Source organism: Pyrus communis, chromosome 17 (genome assembly GCF_041283825.1).
Source record: "Pyrus communis isolate YQ-2024b chromosome 17, ASM4128382v1, whole genome shotgun sequence".
Taxonomy (NCBI): Eukaryota; Viridiplantae; Streptophyta; class Magnoliopsida; order Rosales; family Rosaceae; genus Pyrus; species Pyrus communis.
The window spans coordinates 3,889,266-3,906,256 of record NC_142581.1 but is presented as its reverse complement, the minus strand read 5'-3'; the positions used below and the strand labels follow the sequence as shown (position 1 = coordinate 3,906,256).

At 38.1% G+C, this 16,991-nt stretch overlaps 2 protein-coding genes and 1 pseudogene across 3 annotated transcripts; 2 read left to right on the top strand and 1 right to left on the bottom strand.

The window, feature by feature from the left end:
* Nucleotides 1-711: 711 nt before the first annotated feature.
* LOC137749528 (F-box protein At5g39250 pseudogene) lies at nucleotides 712-1,451 on the top strand (annotated as a pseudogene).
* Nucleotides 1,452-1,819: 368 nt separating this feature from the next.
* Nucleotides 1,820-2,777, bottom strand: LOC137709243 (expansin-A23-like). The gene is made up of 3 exons (XM_088688987.1): nucleotides 2,711-2,777; nucleotides 2,546-2,617; nucleotides 1,820-2,442 (listed from the first exon to the last, which is right to left on the bottom strand). The coding sequence occupies exons 1-3, from the start codon at nucleotides 2,775-2,777 to the stop codon at nucleotides 1,820-1,822; spliced, it is 762 nt and encodes a 253-aa protein (XP_088545113.1).
* Nucleotides 2,778-4,800: 2,023 nt separating this feature from the next.
* LOC137749530 (sister chromatid cohesion protein SCC2) lies at nucleotides 4,801-16,668 on the top strand. Of its 2 annotated transcripts, XM_068489639.2 has the most exons (28): nucleotides 4,801-5,243; nucleotides 5,882-5,991; nucleotides 7,490-7,629; nucleotides 7,707-7,800; nucleotides 7,891-8,147; nucleotides 8,407-8,514; nucleotides 8,663-8,774; nucleotides 8,979-9,075; nucleotides 9,179-9,365; nucleotides 9,494-9,925; nucleotides 10,008-10,540; nucleotides 10,621-10,831; nucleotides 10,907-10,957; nucleotides 11,072-11,230; nucleotides 11,318-11,485; nucleotides 11,597-11,896; nucleotides 11,981-12,133; nucleotides 12,518-12,687; nucleotides 12,793-12,901; nucleotides 13,812-13,970; nucleotides 14,079-14,183; nucleotides 14,252-14,485; nucleotides 14,687-14,820; nucleotides 14,900-15,190; nucleotides 15,274-15,697; nucleotides 15,839-15,931; nucleotides 16,034-16,159; nucleotides 16,241-16,668. In XM_068489639.2, the coding sequence occupies exons 1-28, from the start codon at nucleotides 4,993-4,995 to the stop codon at nucleotides 16,454-16,456; spliced, it is 5,424 nt and encodes a 1,807-aa protein (XP_068345740.2). In that variant the 5' UTR covers nucleotides 4,801-4,992; the 3' UTR covers nucleotides 16,457-16,668. The 2 variants fall into 2 exon arrangements, with proteins under 2 accessions (XP_068345740.2, XP_088545111.1); XM_088688985.1 differs by lacking the exons at nucleotides 4,801-5,243; nucleotides 5,882-5,991; nucleotides 7,490-7,629; nucleotides 7,707-7,800 and having other exon boundaries at nucleotides 8,046-8,147; nucleotides 8,417-8,514.
* Nucleotides 16,669-16,991: the final 323 nt, after the last annotated feature.

Genomic DNA, 16,991 nt, shown 5'->3' with positions numbered 1-16,991 from the left:
AACATGACGCTTTTGCAAGATCGGGACAACATCTATCGTACACAGCTTTACCTTTACAAAGATCATGTTTCTACAACTCGAACCTATGACATTTCAGTCACAAATGAGCAACATTTCTGTTGCGCCAAGGCTCGCCCTTGTTATACATATATATATATATATATATATATCTGTGTATGTATACATATGTATTGATATTCCGCCTTGTGTTTGTAATCACATATGTAAAATGCACGTTGTTAGGCACTCAAGTGTAGGAAGAATTCCGTGGTTGTTCGATACGAAAATTAGCTATTTGGTTGAAGCTTGAAAGTTTGCTTATTCATTTAGACCGCCCATCCCGATTATCAATACAATGCGAGGTTCTTGCTGAGTTGATAGACATAATGCGACGTTCTTCAATCCTTCTCGGGGCCACCTGTTATATGGAACAAGTTTTTTTTTCTTTTGATTCATTTAACACTTAAGTCATTCGTTATATCTGAACTGATTTTGATACGATCTTTTGCGTTTTCCTCGTTACGCTATACGGCATAACCATGATTGTGTGCTAATCTTAACAAAAACTTACGAGTGTATATTTTCTGATATTAGATTTTATCCTTTTTCCACAGGGTTTTCTATCTGTTCTCATCTCTGTTGATTTTAGTCCTCCGATGTAGTGATAGTTGTAGTGGTGGATTCTTTTGTGAATTGTTTGTGAGCTGAAAAATGGTGAATGAAGAGGCGGTTTTTCCTTTACTGGAGGGGGTGGATCTTGCTTCTTGTATGGGAGAGTGCAAGCAGTGGAGACGCATGTATAGCCCGAGATGATTTCTTTTAGAAGTGTTTATGCGCCAAGAGATGGCCCTCTACCTGCAAGCGACCTAGCCCTCCCACTTCAACATATTGCAAGCTGTATCAAACCTTTTATAAGCGCCACCATCGTCGAACTCTTCTTCCACCAAGGCTTTCCTTTGATAACTTGGAGTTTTTCATTGATATATGGGATATAGATCGATTTCTCTTTTCTGAAATGGTCCCTGGCCGCGTCCTAGATAGAGATATCAAAATCCCACCACCAGGAGTACGTGACATGCTTAGATTTCACCTAAAGGGTCCTGAGTACAAGATGAAACTCGCTGTTGAGAAGGTTTATCGTTCCTCTGACCCAGACTGAGTGTTTCAGTGCTTGTTGGGCGCAAGGATTATAATAGGGTTGCATGTATAATTGATAATTCTATGTTTGACTATATTGATCGATCGGCATATAGAGCCACGGCAAATGATTACATTGACTTCTCCGCGGTTACCCATTCATCACTACAGGTATCCGGGCCTGGATCTCTTTGCTTTTCATGGACAACGGAGATGGAGTTGTTGATGTTTTTGGGATCGAAATGGATTTCATGGATGCTGCGAACTCGAAGGAAGAGGTTTTGAGGCTATTAGACATGCTTGACTGGAAGTGAAGGTTTGGTTTTTGTCTTCTACAGTTTAGTTGACATGCTTAGTCTGCATGCGGAAGAAAACAGCGCGACGCTCACATTTTCAGCATAAACACTTTGCGTTAGCAGTCACTTTCTTTCTTGTGTAATTGCATGTTCAAAATTTTGAAGTTCGTACAACTTGTGACCTAATGTGACTACTTCTGAGTACATTAACGATCTGTTGTAAAAAGTATCTTTGTAAATAGCTTATCTTTCGCCAAAAGAAAAGAGAGAAAAAACCTGTTTTTATTCACCATCTGCATTACAGATCAGTTCTCAAATCTGGTAAATAGGTAAAACAAAAGCTGTAAAAGTAACTCTTACAAAACCAAACCCTAAACCCTAGAAACCTAGAAATTTATTCTCCCCTCAAAGGTTTGTCCAAACTGCCAATTTGCTGGTGCGACATTATCCAACTCTATTGTTTTCCCATCACTGGTAGTCACTAGGAATGACAAGCTTTGCCCTACAAGTTGGTTTCCGGTCGCCACCCAAACTTGCCCCCAATTTCTTGACATTTGAATCCAATTCCTGCTAGATCCTTTGATTCTGACGTTTGTAACATCGCCAGCACCACCGACGTTGAACACTGTCGCGGTAAGCCACCAGGGGTTGCCCTTGAGCTCGAACTTAACCCCTCCTCTCTTCTGGCACGAGACTCTGCGGTACTTAACTGGAATGATACCGGCTTTTGTCTGTGCGAGCTTTGCGAACATAGGCATGGACAGGTCGAAGTGCTTTTGGGGTGGATTGCACCAGTGATCAGGAGCCGGAACCCAATTTGGCGGACAAAAGTTGGTTGCGGTAATTGTGATGGCTCTAACGTGAGGGTTGCACCACTGGGGATCATTGACGCACATGAGCTGGAAACAAGCACCGCAACTACCGCCATTGTTGAAGAGGGCCGTACTTAGGGCTGCTGTCTGGAGGCCATAGCCTTGTTCATGGAGATTGCCGTATCCACAAGCCCCCTCTGTCCAACAAATCACAAAGTCAAAACCTAATCAAATTTTAGTTAACAACAAATTAACAAAGAAATCGTACGTAACAAGAGCGAACAAAAGTTCTTCACTTACGCATGGTATCTCCTCCGTTCATGTCACCGTAAAACGTTGCATGTGCATCTTGCCAAACATTGCCGTCTCTTCCTCCTGTTGGGTTTACATAGCCGTTACCGATGCTTCCACCGGTAGGGATTATATAGCCGTGGCCGGCTCTCATATCGGTAGGGATTATGTAACCCATGGCTTGAACCAAAAGAGTGATCAACACTGCAGATGTGAACAAGTTCTTTGGAAGCTTAGCCATGGCTATGTGAAAACAAGTTCTATGCAGGTTCATGATATAATTAAGTTAATTTATAGCATAATTGGGATTAATTGTAAGAGGAAAGAAAATATGAGGATTCCAATTGAGTGAAAAAAGGAATTAACATTAATTGGCGTGATTGTATACTATAATCCTATTCTTACGTTAAAACGTGAGAGATGTGTATACTTATTACACTTTCAAAGAAGATCTAAAGTACAACGGGAATTGTACTGCCGCTTGCCTCTTGTAGGCTTCTATATATTTGGTTCGTTGGGTTTCAAAAAAAAAAAAAGTACAACGGGAAACGACCAAAAGAATACAATTTTTTTTTTTTTTTTTAATTTAAGACCTCAATTTATTGCACAACTTTCAATTAGTTTAATTTTTTTTTTATAAAAAGGATCAGCTGGTGGCTTCGTCAAGTCAGTCCAACCTTTCAGGGCTAGGAAGACGCACAGAGGCATTTTTCATCTGGCTACCATTGTATGATTGACCAACGTCAGAAATTGAACTAAAAAAGTGCCGTGTGGAATAGATATTTGAAATTCGTCCATAACCACTTATCACTCTATGGTTAACCATTAGTTTAAATTTTGGGTGGTGTTGTTCACATTCCTCTTTTTACCTTTTTTTATATACCCTATTAATTTTTAGTTGTCGGATCAAATGAATTGAAGAAGATAAAAAAAACATAAATCAACCGAGGCTGTGAAATGTAAAACAGATGCGTGGATAACAACACTCTATTTTTTTATATACAATTTTGTATGATTTCCAAATTTTGCGCAATTAGTTACCAAAAAAAATTAATGCAATTACTTATAAATTGGGCGTTATAGTAGGCTTGATATATTTAATTCATAATTTTTTTTATTCAAAAAATGATAATTTGTAATTTGTTTAATTACTTATAGTAGGTTAGGTCAACTTAAAGTCAGCTTTTATTATCTGGGATGTGGCCTAAGTCAACCTTCTCCGAAATTATGTACTTTTCTTCTAAGCACTTCTCTAAGTTTTGTTAAACTAGCAAGTGAGTTCTCATCTAAAAGTACTTTTAAAATGACTGAAAACGTTTATATTAAAAATATTTTTAAAATTAATTATTAGTAAATATGCAAGTAACTCCTGAAAGAGTTTAACGGTGAAAAATTTCAGTATACGATACCTCGGGGTACACTCTCAAATACCAATTTTTATTAATATTATGCCTATGTTAAATCTTTTTAATTTTGTTAGTAAGCATGCAAAATTGTGCGTGTGTGGAAAACACAAAGTCATTAACTACAAAGTTGAAGCAAAACCTATTAAACGTTTATTTTCCTCACTTGTTAAAGTGCATGTAGAAAATAATTGAATTTACTTAATAAAACGCTACACGCAGTCCATCGTTTATGTGTGTTAGAATTGATAATTTGTAATTACCGTGCATACTATAAATTAAAGAAATTCTTAAATTCATCCGCGCAAACCACATTGTTTATTGGCGTCAAAATTAAACATGATACTCAACGATATTGGTGAATGCTGATCCATAAAAAAACCTCTGAAGATATCTCCTTTTTTTTGTATGTTGTTCGGGAAATGACACGATCGCCGAATCCAAGAATTTCTCCGCACATTTTAACCACTTCTAAGTTCAAGCAATAAAATCTACTAATCATTCACAGTTACTATCCGGTTCAATGTACTAATTTGGTCTCAACTCCCCATATTCCGGCGAGGAAGCAGAAAAGACCGAAAAGGACGACACACAATCTTTATACTTTTGACCTTCGCAAGACCACCCCAAGACTACTTCCGTAATTTCAGACCTCGACCTTTTACCAACATCTCCGCCAGCAAAATCCTCCGTCGACTAAAATAAAATTCCCAAACAATCCTTCCGAACGAAGTCAATTCACGAGTCATCAGCGGGAAGCTTCGATAGTTCGCACAGTGCCTCCGAGGGCATTTTCGTAACTGAGGCATTGAGACTCTGTTCGCAGTCGCACACCTAAAATCCCCAAACTTCAGTTCTTCCACCGCACTTTTCCCCGCCATTTGCTTCCTCAAATTCTCCTTCCCAAATCTAGGGCTCCTCAACTGAAACCCTAATTCTCTCCGATTTACCCCCGGGTTCCAGCGTAATTACGACCCCTGCCACCCCGCAACTTCATCATTCTCCCTACATGCCCTTGCGGCGCCGATTGCGAACTCACCGGTTGAGCAATCGATGAGTTATTCGGTAGTCACTTCGAGCTCGAGCTCCGGCTCGGCTCACGGCGGCATCAGCCTCTCCAACACGGTGCACTCGGAGGTCGCGCCTTGCTTGCCTCTGCCATCGCTGCCGGTGTTCTGCGGCGCATCTGATCACCTCCGGCTGTTCGACGAGCCGAGTCGGAACAGCGCGTGGCTGAACCGCCCTGACGCAGCTGTTGCGAGTAGGATTGCTGATCTGCTTCGAGAAACCGACGTGTCGTACTTGTAAGTGCTTTTCTGTGTTCCACGCCAGCAATTTCATTTCCAGGTTTAAATTTGAATTTTGATTGTTAGAAGTGCGCGATGTTGCATTTGAATTGTGATTTTTGCTTCTTTTCTAAATTACGATTTGAAATTTGACGTGTTTGATTGTTGATGTGTGCTACTATATTAGAATTTTGAATTTTCCCCCTTTTGTGATCGAGTAGGTTTTGTTTGTTTAAAATTTAAGTAATTTGAAGAAAAATGTAATCGTTATTGATGGAATTGGCTCTCTCTTTCCACTTTTAACTGAACTAACAGGCAGCTCAACGTTTTGTGCGTAATTTGGTTGTGAAATGTGCATTCGGAGGTTGTGAAATGTGAATTCGGAGGCTCTCTTCTACTTTTAACTGAACTAATTGTGAAATGTGATTCAGGGGCGGCTTTTTAATTCGTAATTTGGAATAAAGCAACCACGTGATTTGTTCGTACCGAGTTAAACTGTATTCCAGGATCTTATTTTTTGACTAAAAGTCCAAGTGATCAGGGAACTGTGCTGATACAAATTTCTACTGAGTTCTATTAGTTACATTGTTTAAATTTGGTTTGAATTTTGCTTTTTCTATTTCCGTGTTAGTGTTCATGAATGGTATTATGCACAGGAACCTTAGGGAGGATGCTGGGGCAGTTCCATACGGTTATGGAGAACCTTTAAAACTTCACGATGTAGTTCTTCAGTACAATCCAGAAGCCTTTGAGTACAATAGTCCAGGTAAACCGAGTATTTAGTCACTCCATACCTGCTTTTATATTTTCAGTCATGCTTTGATTCAAAATTTTCTTTTAGATGCTACAGTAAAACCTCTCTAAAGTAACACACACACACACACACATATAGGGAGCACACCAAAATGGTGAAGCTTTCAATATCTCTAAAATACCCCTCCCTAATTAGTATTCTAAATAAAACAATTTAATTTAAAAAAAAAATTCAAACTAAACATAAATAAAAATTACAAATATTAATAAATAATAAGATGTAAAAAAGCAAATTGCCACACGCTCTGGTACTCTATAAAGGAATAACCTCTGCATAAAAAATTCTGGTCCTTACTTGGGACCAGTTATACTTATGCATAGGAATAAACTCCACATTGTAATAAGTTATAATTTATTTTGCCCCTTCACAAGGAAATACACCTCCATGTAGTAATAATTGTCAAATGTTTTAGTTTTTAGAGTTGACGCCACGTCTTTTACCCTCCGGGTACGCAATACTTTGTCAACATGGGACCTTCTTGTTGAAGCCAAAATGTTTCTAACTTCTCAAGCATGTTTACAACTTCTTGGCATGAAACTTTTGGTATTTCCATACTGTCATATCCTCAGGAATCCAACATTTGTTAAGAATAAATAATATTTTTAACTACACCTCTATTAAGTAATTACCTCTTTAAAGTTATAAAATTGATTTGTTCCCAACTTTATGACTATATAGAGGTTTTACTGTATTTTTGGCTTCCGACTTATTACTTAAGGTTTCTGCATAGCTGTTTTGGCTAGAACTGAAAATGGCAGGTGTTCTTGTTTTCCCTGAATAAAATAACAATATAAGCAATATATAAATCTTTTTTCTTGTTAATATGCAGGGAGATAAATGTGGCAGCCATATTTTCATTATATAAACAATAAGCCTTTACATAGGTTATAACATGATTGAGTAATGCAATCACATCTCTGGTGCAAGAAGTTTTGGTGACAATATAGACTTACTTAATGCATATGTAGATTTTACAATAATGATAGACCGAATATATATTATTCACTGAAAACAATTAACAAAAATCTAAGTAACATGTCTAGAATTGAGAAATCATATCTTTTTTTGTACGAGCGAAAATATTGAGTAGTATGAAAAAATAATAATAATAAATTTTTTTTGGTTTCAAGGCACAAGTTGCAGAAGTTAGAGTGCTACTTGATATTTTTACACTTACCAGACAGAGTAGCTTCATTTAAGCTCAAAATTTATTTTCTTTCTGGATGATGCACTTTTACTTCATTGTTGAAAGGATACATGCAAATTTCCAGAATTTCCAAGATCATTTTCTTTATTCTTTGTATATGTTAGATGCACAGTGAATAAATATCTATAGGTATTACACATACTATTTAGTCCGAAGAAGAATTAGTTGTGCATTATAGTGTTTGTTCTTGTATGAATTTATGTTTCTGTGCTTATTGTTTCTTGCACTGTTCAAGTTTCGCAGGTCCTATTAAGGGGCAAGTGCCTGTTAGTAGTACGGTAGCTGACAAGAAGCCCTTCAAGCCTAGTATACCTATACTAAAGCCTTCTCAAAGGGACTATTCTGTATCTGACAATAATCAACTTAATGATATTCCTCCTAATGTATGTGTGTATCTATTTGGCAGTTAATACTTCCCCCTCCCCCTTCTTGTTTAATAATCTAGAAGATGAAACTGCAGGACATATCTACACCATCTTCTAGAAAACCCAAATCCAAGAAAAAAGCTAGTGATGTTATGTCATCAGTGGGACCAGATTCTGCTGAAATTCAAGGTTTTTCGGCTTTAGAATTCTCTCTTCCTCTCAAACACATTCTTCTTTTAATATTCATGTGAGTGACTTATCTTAAAAAATATTGTTTAGATGCCGCCATCAGAAGCTTTTGTGAGTTGGTGGAGGAGTTCTGTGGCAGAGCTGAAATTATCAGTGATGATCGGGAAGAAACTGAGTGGTTATCTATGCCTCTTTCGGATCTTAGAGTGCTTGCAAATGAAATAATGTCTCTTCGAGCAAAGAAGCTTCTACATTTGGTTCCTGTAGATACTTTTGTTAGATTGTTAAGGATTTTAGATCATCAGATACATCGAGCTGAAGGCTTGAGTATAATTGAATATGAGCAGGTGAGCTTGTTTTATGTTCTGCTTTCTTTCTTGCATTTAGCATGTCTGTCAGGCTTCGCTTTTAGCTTCTTGGTTTTGTTTAGAAAATAGTTTTCACTTCTTACTTCTCTTTTGGGCAGTGATTACAATTGGTAGTTTAATTTATAAATTTGTTAGCAGTATTTTCGATATTTATGCACTCAATTCTGCACTTGGAGTTTTTACTGTAATAGTATTTGTGATCATGTTCATATCTTACTTCTCTTTTTTAATATGTCAGTCAAATTCAGATGTGGTTTCATCAATACAATGTGCATTGGAGGCCATTCACGCAGCATTAGCAGTAATGGCTCATAACCAGATGCCAAAACAACTATATAAAGAAGAGGTACATGCTAAGATGTTAACTCTTTATTTTACATTTAGTGGAGGTCCCTTATATCACATAATTGTAAATTTATCTTATGATTTTTTATATAATTTTATATTGATTACCGAAAAGACTAGTAGTTTCTAATTTTGTTCCATCATATCAGATCATTGAAAGAATTCTGGAGTTTTCCAGGCATCAGATAATGGATGTTATGTGTGCTTATGATCCATCATATCGTGCTTTGCATAGGCCAAGTCAAAATGGGTCGCTCGAAGGTTAGTTTTTCTTGAACAGTTGGGATTTCCTTAATCCACTACACTCATATGTTTCCATAGTGTTTTCTTTCCCTATTTTCATACAATTCTTCAATCTGCATGTGAAACCATCTTCATAAGTTTTTTTTATCAGTTTGCCTTTTCAGGAGTGGTTTGTTCCAACTTGTTTGATTTGAGTAACAATGTTTTCCAATATATTGACAGTTGAGGAAGATGAAGAGCCTGATGCTGAATTTGGCTCAGCAAGCAAGAAGAGACGCAGTATCAAGACCGTGAAAGTGCAGAAATCCTCATTTAACAGGTATGATTATCGATATTCTGCTCCTGGTTGTAGGATTTTTTTACTAGATCCTTATATAACAAAACTTAGGTGCTGTCTTTCCCTTACATCTTTGCCTTGGTAGGGTCTCTGCTGCTGTGAATAATATTCTTCAGAAAATGTGCACCATTCTTGGTTTACTCAAGGATTTGTTGTTAATAGAAAGGTTATCAGATGGTTGTATCTTACAACTAGTGAAAACATGCTTCACAACATTTATGGTGGATAATATCCAGCTCTTGCAACTGAAGGCAATGGGTTTGATCAGTGGGGTACAGATCTGCACTATTCATCTCCTCTTGGCAGCTATTGTTTACACATACCTGTACATATCTTCATGCACATGCATTTTGATGTTATCTACTCTGAAACTTGTACATCTTCATTGTTGGTGGTACAGATATTCTATTCATACACTCAGCATCGCACATATGTGATAGATGAATTAATTCAGTTGCTTTGGAAGTTGCCAGTCTCAAAGCGAGCTTTGAGAGCCTATCACCTACCTGACGAAGAGCAAAGGCAGATTCAGATGATCACTGCTTTGCTGATTCAGTTGGTTCACTATAGTGCAAACCTTCCTGAATCATTAAGGCAGGAATCAAGTAGTAATTCTATCTTAGAACTCTCTGTCAATGCCGATTATCCAACTAAAGGTCACGAGGCAGCAACAGAGGCATGTTGTCACTTTTGGACTCGTGTACTTCAGCGCTTTGCTGGTGCAAAGACTCAGGAAGCTTCAGAGTTGAAAGTAATGATGGAGAATCTTGTTACCGATCTCTTGACAACATTGAATTTACCTGAATATCCGGCTTCAGCTCCTATTCTGGAGGTAAAATATGTCTGACTTGTCTGGACTGTAATTTCATTGGTTGTATTAGTAAGTCGCCATTCTGAAGTAGATTTAGTTGCAGGTTCTTTGCGTCTTGTTACTCCAGAATGCTGGGCTGAAATCTAAAGACGTAGCTGCACGTTCAATGGCTATAGACCTTCTCGGCACAATTGCTGCAAGATTGAAGCGTGATTCTCTCCTTTGCAGTAGGGACAAAATCTGGATACTTCAGGAGTTGGTTAGTGACGATGGGGTTGATCAGACATATCCAAGAGACGCATGCTCAGTTTGTTTAGATGGTAGGGTTGAAAAAAATGTCTTTGTTTGTCAAGGTTGTCAGAGAATGTTTCATGCTGATTGTATGGGAGTGAGAGAATATGAAGTTCCAAATCGAAGTTGGCACTGTCAGATATGCCTCTGCAGGAAGCAACTTCTTGTTTTACAATCCTACTGTAAGTCACAATGCAAAGATGAAGGAATAAAGGATCGAAGTCGTTCAGGAAGAAACACTGAAGTTGCTTTTTCAATTACGAAGCCTGAGGTAGTCCAACAGATGCTTTTGAATTACCTTCAAGATACCACATCAGCTGATGATGGGCAGCTCTTTGTTCGCTGGTATTTACTCGTTTAACTTCATTCCTTCTTTATTTTGTGGTTCCATTGTTTCCATAGTGAAGTTATGCTTGTTTGTACAGGTTTTATCTCTTGTTGTGGTACAAGGATGATTCGAAATCACAGCAGAAGTTCATGTACTATCTTGCTAGACTGAAATCAAAAGAAATAGTTCGGGATTCTGGGACTGGTTTTTCATTATTGACAAGGGATTCAGTCAAGAAAATTACTTTAGCATTGGCACAAAAAAACTCTTTCTCCAGAGGGTTTGATAAGATTCTTCATTTGCTTTTGGTCAGATATCTTTTCTATTGACTCCCTGATTTTTCATGTAATAAATCTCAATTTTGACATTTTAGTGGATTCCAGGCAAGCTTAATGGAGAATTCTCCTGTAATCAGGGCCAAGGCTTTACGAGCGGTAAGTGAAAACTATATTCTTGAACTTTTAATCCTCGAAATGGAGAGATTTAATATTCATTTTATGACTATGTTGACAGAATTTAATGTCCTATTCTCTTAATACAATATACAGGTCAGTATCATTGTAGAAGCTGATCCGCAGGTTTTAGGAGACAAACGCGTTCAGTCAGCTGTTGAAGGAAGGTTTTGTGATTCCGCAATTTCCGCTAGAGAAGCAGCACTGGAGCTTGTAGGAAGGCATATTGCTTCTCATCCTGATGTTGGTTTGAAGGTGTGCACAATTGAACTCTCATCCTACTAACTTCTTCGTACATGCTCTATTAACGCATGTTGCTTAATCATTACCATTTTCTCTCAGTATTTTGAGAAGGTTGCTGAGAGAATTAAAGATACTGGAGTAAGTGTTCGAAAGCGATCTATCAAAATCATACGAGATATGTGCGTTTCAAATGCAAACTTCTCCGAATTTACAAGTGCTTGCATTGCTATCATCTCCCGTATTAGTGATGATGAATCAAACATACAGGTAATTGTGAAGCAATGAGTGTGTTGCATTAAGTTCATTGACATGTAAAACCAGTATACAAAGTTCTTTGTTCTTGACTAGGTCCAGTTTTTATTCTTTTCTCTTCCACAGGATATTGTTTGCAAGACATTTTATGAGTTCTGGTTTGAGGAACCTACAGGTTCACAAACTCAATTCTTTGGAGATGGTAGCTCTGTTCCATTGGAGGTGGCTAAAAAAACTGAACAGATCGTTGAGATGTTGAGGAGGATGCCAAGTCACCAGCCTCTTGTGACGGTCATTAAACGCAACTTGGCCCTTGATTTTTTTCCACAATCAGCTAAAGCTGTTGGGATCAACCCTGCCTCACTTGCATCAGTACGCAAGCGCTGTGAGTTAATGTGCAAGTGCTTACTGGAAAAGATATTGCAGGTACTTATCCCCGATATTTTTGACATGCTAAAAAGATTTGGTTGATTATTTGAATCTGAATGTGTAGAAACTCTTATTTTTCAGGTAGAGGAAATGAATATCCAGGAGGTAGAGAGGCGGGCACTTCCGTATGTGCTAGCTTTGCATGCATTCTGTGTTGTGGATCCAAAGCTTTGTGCACCGGCTTCTGACCCTTCACAGTTTGTGGTCACTCTTCAGCCTTATCTAAAGAGTCAGGTAAAATGCATTTTGTTATAATGGTTCCAATGTACCTTAGAGCACCCTTAGAATTGTGTTTTGGATTTTAAAGTTATTTAATTCCACATTTTACTTTTGCATTTTATCATTGGTTATACGTGTTCTGAAGAGCGGCCTTCTAGGACTCAGTCTTGTTTCTCTCTAAATAATATGAAGCTAGATGCTACCTATAAGAGATCTTAGGATTTTCTTCTGCAAAGGATTGTTCATGCTCTGTATTGGGAATTTGCGTGCTCACGCTGTCTTTATTACAATTCATTTCTCTTTTTCTTTTTTCTTTTTTCATTTTGATCGAAAATGCAGAAAGATACTAGTAAAGCAAAAATCATGCCTGCCTTTTGAGTTGGTTTGCTTTGTGTTCAGGCTGATAATCGAGTGGTTGCACAATTAGTGGAGAGTATAATCTTTATAATTGATGCTGTTCTTCCGTTGGTAAGAAAGTTACCACAAGCTGTTGTGGAAGAACTTGAACAGGACTTAAAGAACATGATTGTTCGGCATTCCTTCTTGACTGTTGTTCATGCTTGCATAAAGTAAGTTCAAGTTCAGGCTTTCGCTTTCAGACAATTGTCTTTTATTAATATATCTTATGCCGATTTGGATGCCTTCTAGATTTTATATCTTCGTCCTCACTACAGGTGCCTGTGTGCTGTGAGTAAAGTGGCAGGAAAAGGTGCTGCTATAGTGGAGAATCTTATCCAGGTGTTCTTCAAACGTTTGGATGCTCAGGCAGTAGATAACAAGCAGGTCAGTGGATTAAGTTATGTGTAAATGGATTATGTCTTTAATTACTTAAAGTGTATTTTCAATGTTTGTTGCTTGGATCAATGTTTCTTCCAGTTACCCCTGAAGTTTGAACATCGTCCTTGATCTATTAAGGGATGGTAAAGATACCTTATATTAAATTAATTATCTTATTACATTGGTGGTCCAATTTGAAGTTTTCCTAAGAGTTATGATTGTATACCTAATCCTTCAAGCACTTCATAGGCAAAATGATATGTGAATTTATTCTTCTAAAAGAGTTTGATATGAGAAATTACAGTTTTGCGCATGGCCATGCATTTATATAGTTACTCGACAGGAATTTAGATTGAACCACAATGGTGAACTTGCAGATTATGCTGCTCAAGTATGGCTGTCAATCAAGTAAAACTATGAGTAGAAACCTTAAGCAAACTTTCCATGTCCTATATGCTACAAATTAGGATTTACTGATTGAGTAATTAACATATTCCTTGGTTCTTGTTAATAAATTTGTTTCTTTATCAAAAATAATAATTAACATCGTAATAGTTCTGGGGGTGCATTGTTCAGACCCAAGTAAAGAGCAAAATTGAGACTACGGTTAAAGTTGAGGCCCTTTTTTCGGTATTGGGTAGCTGCAGTATTGATTGCTCATGCAGGCAGTTATATGTAGGACTTCTGTAATATTGGGCTGCAGAGTGAACTTTTAGTGATATTGCTTTCATGAGGCAGCATGTTGTCAGGTTTTATGTATCAAGAAATTACTCATGGGGGAGTTTTATGTTATTGTCGTATTTTAAGCTGTTTGCATCTTGGCTTTTAGCTTTAAGCTCAAACAGAGAACTGGTTGGTACATATACATGTAATTGGGCTTCAAATTTTGACAATTTGCAACCTTTGCTAATTTCAGCAAGTGGGGCGATCTCTTTTCTGTCTTGGATTGCTTATCCGTTATGGCAACTCTTTGCCCAGTAACTCCGACAAAACAATTGATGTTGTTAGCAGTCTCAGCTTGTTTAAAAAATATCTTCTAGCGGAGGATTTTGTAATAAAGGTTCGGTCATTGCAGGTATGAACTTTTTAATTTACTTTTTCCTAAAAGCCTAGCTTGATCTTGAAATGTGCAAGGCCTGGTTTTATAATGGAATGTAGTGATGTTGTGTTGTAACATTTGTAGGCATTGGGCTTTGTTCTAATAGCTAGGCCCAAATATATGTTGGAAAAAGATATTGGGAAGATAGTAGAGGCAACATTCTCTTCTAGCTCTGATGTTCGTCTTAGGGTAAGATAACAGTGTCCCTTGATTTCTACTACAATGTCAGTCTGTATACTAATCATTTTTTTGACCAGATGCAAGCATTGCAAAACATGTACGACTATCTTCTTGATGCCGAAAGTCAAATGGGAACAGATGCGGCTAGTGATAGTGTGATTCATTATAATGTGGAAGGTGGCAATGCTGTATCTGTTGCTGCAGGTGCTGGAGATACTAATATCTGTGGTGGTATAGTTCAGTTGTATTGGGATAACATGTTGGCAAGATGTTTAGACCTTAATGAACAAGTTCGCCAATCTGCAATTAAGGTGTGTATTGGGCTTCTATGTTCTGTTACTGGCTCTCTGTGCGCATTACTTTCTCTCTACGATTGTTATTTATATGGAGAATCAGAATCATATTGACAACTAACTCCCAAGAAAATTATGCTGTGGAAAGGATGAGATGGATTTGAAAATTGAAGAGCAATTTTACGTCAATTTATTTACTTTTTCCTAATATAACTGCAGATTGTTGAAGTTGTACTGCGGCAGGGGCTCGTACATCCTATTACATGCGTTCCATACCTTATTGCTCTAGAAACAGATCCACTGGAGGCCAATTCGAAGTTAGCTCATCATTTGCTGATGCAAATGAATGAAAAGTATTCTCCTCTCAGTGCTTTTTGACTTGCCATATCTTCTATTTTTTGCTTAGGTTTGCTAATCGAAGGATCATTTTAGGTACCCTGCATTTTTCGAAAGCCGCCTGGGAGATGGCCTTCAAATGTCTTTTACTTTCATACAGTCCATTAGTACGAGTTCTGAACACGAGAACAAAAAAGTTCAAGCAAAGGCTTCTGGAAATGCGAAGGGAAAATCTGATAGTGTTTCTCTCGCACAAGGCAGACTTGGGGTTTCTCGAATCTACAAGCTTATTCGTGCTAACCGGACTTCAAGAAACAAATTTATGTCTTCGATTGTTCGCAAGTTTGATAATGCTAGCTGGACACCTTCAGTAGTCCCTTTCCTGATGTGAGTTTAATCATTGGTGTCAGTCTTGGAGTTCATGTATTCTGGATGAGGGTGCTGACGTGGAAGTTAATTTCTTTTTACAGGTACTGCACAGAAATACTCGCCTTGCTACCCTTCACAACACCGGATGAGCCGCTTTATTTGGTTTATTCTATAAATAGAGTAGTACAAGTTAGGGCTGGGGCACTCGAAGCAAAGCTGAAAGCTCTGACTTTGCATTTGTTACAAAGAGGTGCATCTCATGGCAACGGCATAATTGAAGATGGCTCAGCTGCTCGGCCTCTTACGGGAGGGATGGCATCATTGGACTTGAATGGGACAGTTCAACAAGAACCAGTGTTTCAACCTGTTATAAATTATATGTCAACGGAGTGGAATGGTGCATTACAACAAGAGCGAGCATATCAGTCTGCCTCCAATCAAGCTACCCTGTTTGAGGCAAACATGCATGTTATGGGCTCTAGCAGTTCCGGTGGCTTCTCAATAGATGACGTACAGAAATTCCAGGTATCCTGTAGTCCTGTACTAAATTGATTTTTCACAAGCCGGAGAGAAATTTCCTTGAGATAGACTGTTATTGTCATTGTTAGGGTTTTGCTGCTCGGTTAATTTTCATTGATTATTCTTATGTTTTACGTGCTTTTGTAGGCGGACTGCCTGGCAGCTATTGCAGTGCAGCTTCTTTTGAAACTGAAGAGACACCTAAAAATTGTGTATAGCCTGAATGATGCAAGGTGCCAGGTAAGCAATGACTAGATAATTATATGAAAATATATTACAGTGGGTTACGAACTTCATTTATTATTTTTTTTGTTATTGTTTGTAATTCCTCTTTTGAACCAGGCTTTTTCTCCGGGTGAACCCCCTAAACCGGGAGAAGTACTCTCGAGGCAGAACGTTCCTTTTGACCTCAGTGATACGCACACCAATTTGCCTACAACTTATCAAGAATTGGTACAAAGATATCAGGTACTTTGAGCTGTGAGACTCTCTCTGGATGTTAGCAACCATGACCATGAATAAATCCTTACCGATATCGTTGTTGTACAGGAATTCAAGAATGCATTGAGGGAGGATACGATTGATTTCTCTACTTACACTGCAAACATCAAGAGAAAACGCCCGGCCCCAAGAAAAGGACGGAAATCTGTGGCTGGAGACGATGAGGGCGATGATGATGATGAGGATTATTCAGGTGGGGCTCGGAGGCCAAGTAATATTGGAAGGAGAGGTGGCTACAGTGTCAGAAGTCGACAGCGGTTATAGTATATGACAGGTAGGCTAACTTGTACATGTTGTAGGAGAAAGGAATAGCAATAGCCGATAGGGGATAGGGGATGGTATGATGAGAGCTGAAAAAGTAGATTTCTGGAAACCGTAGAGAAATCCGAAAAAATAGATTTCCGTATTTTGTTATTTGCCCGAGAGAGCGTATATAAATCGTATTTTTGTGAATGAAATCGTCTTTTTGTTCCAAATTTTAAATGTTGCCGAGATTGACAGTTTCTCGTCAAATCGTCAACTTTTTGTTGCAACTTTATTACACTTGGTGTACCGATACCGGACTGTATTTTCGGCACATTAGAAAATGTCCGCTTCTAGTCATTCAGAAGCAGTCTCAAACAGGCCGATGCTATTCATTTCATTCGGACATACCTTAGAAATCAATCTAAAACGCATTTACATCGGATCGTACGGAAAGTGTTTTGGGAAGGTAAGAAAGCATGAGCCGCTTCTCACAAAATCACACAAAAGAACTAATCCCTATTTCCATCAAAATCACTTTTGTGTGCTTCTCCTC

Coding starts and splice junctions, on each gene's coding strand:
- LOC137749530 (XM_068489639.2), top strand. CDS start 4,993: ATGAGTTATTCGGTAGTCACTTCGAGCTCGAGCTCCGGCTCGGCTCAC. Junction 7,630..7,706: donor TTAATGATATTCCTCCTAAT/GTATGTGTGTAT, acceptor ATGAAACTGCAG/GACATATCTACACCATCTTC. Junction 10,832..10,906: donor AGATTCTTCATTTGCTTTTG/GTCAGATATCTT, acceptor AGTGGATTCCAG/GCAAGCTTAATGGAGAATTC.
- LOC137709243 (XM_088688987.1), bottom strand. CDS start 2,777: ATGGCTAAGCTTCCAAAGAACTTGTTCACATCTGCAGTGTTGATCACT. Junction 2,618..2,710: donor TCTTTTGGTTCAAGCCATGG/GTTACATAATCC, acceptor ACCCAACAGGAG/GAAGAGACGGCAATGTTTGG. Junction 2,443..2,545: donor GAACGGAGGAGATACCATGC/GTAAGTGAAGAA, acceptor TTTGTTGGACAG/AGGGGGCTTGTGGATACGGC.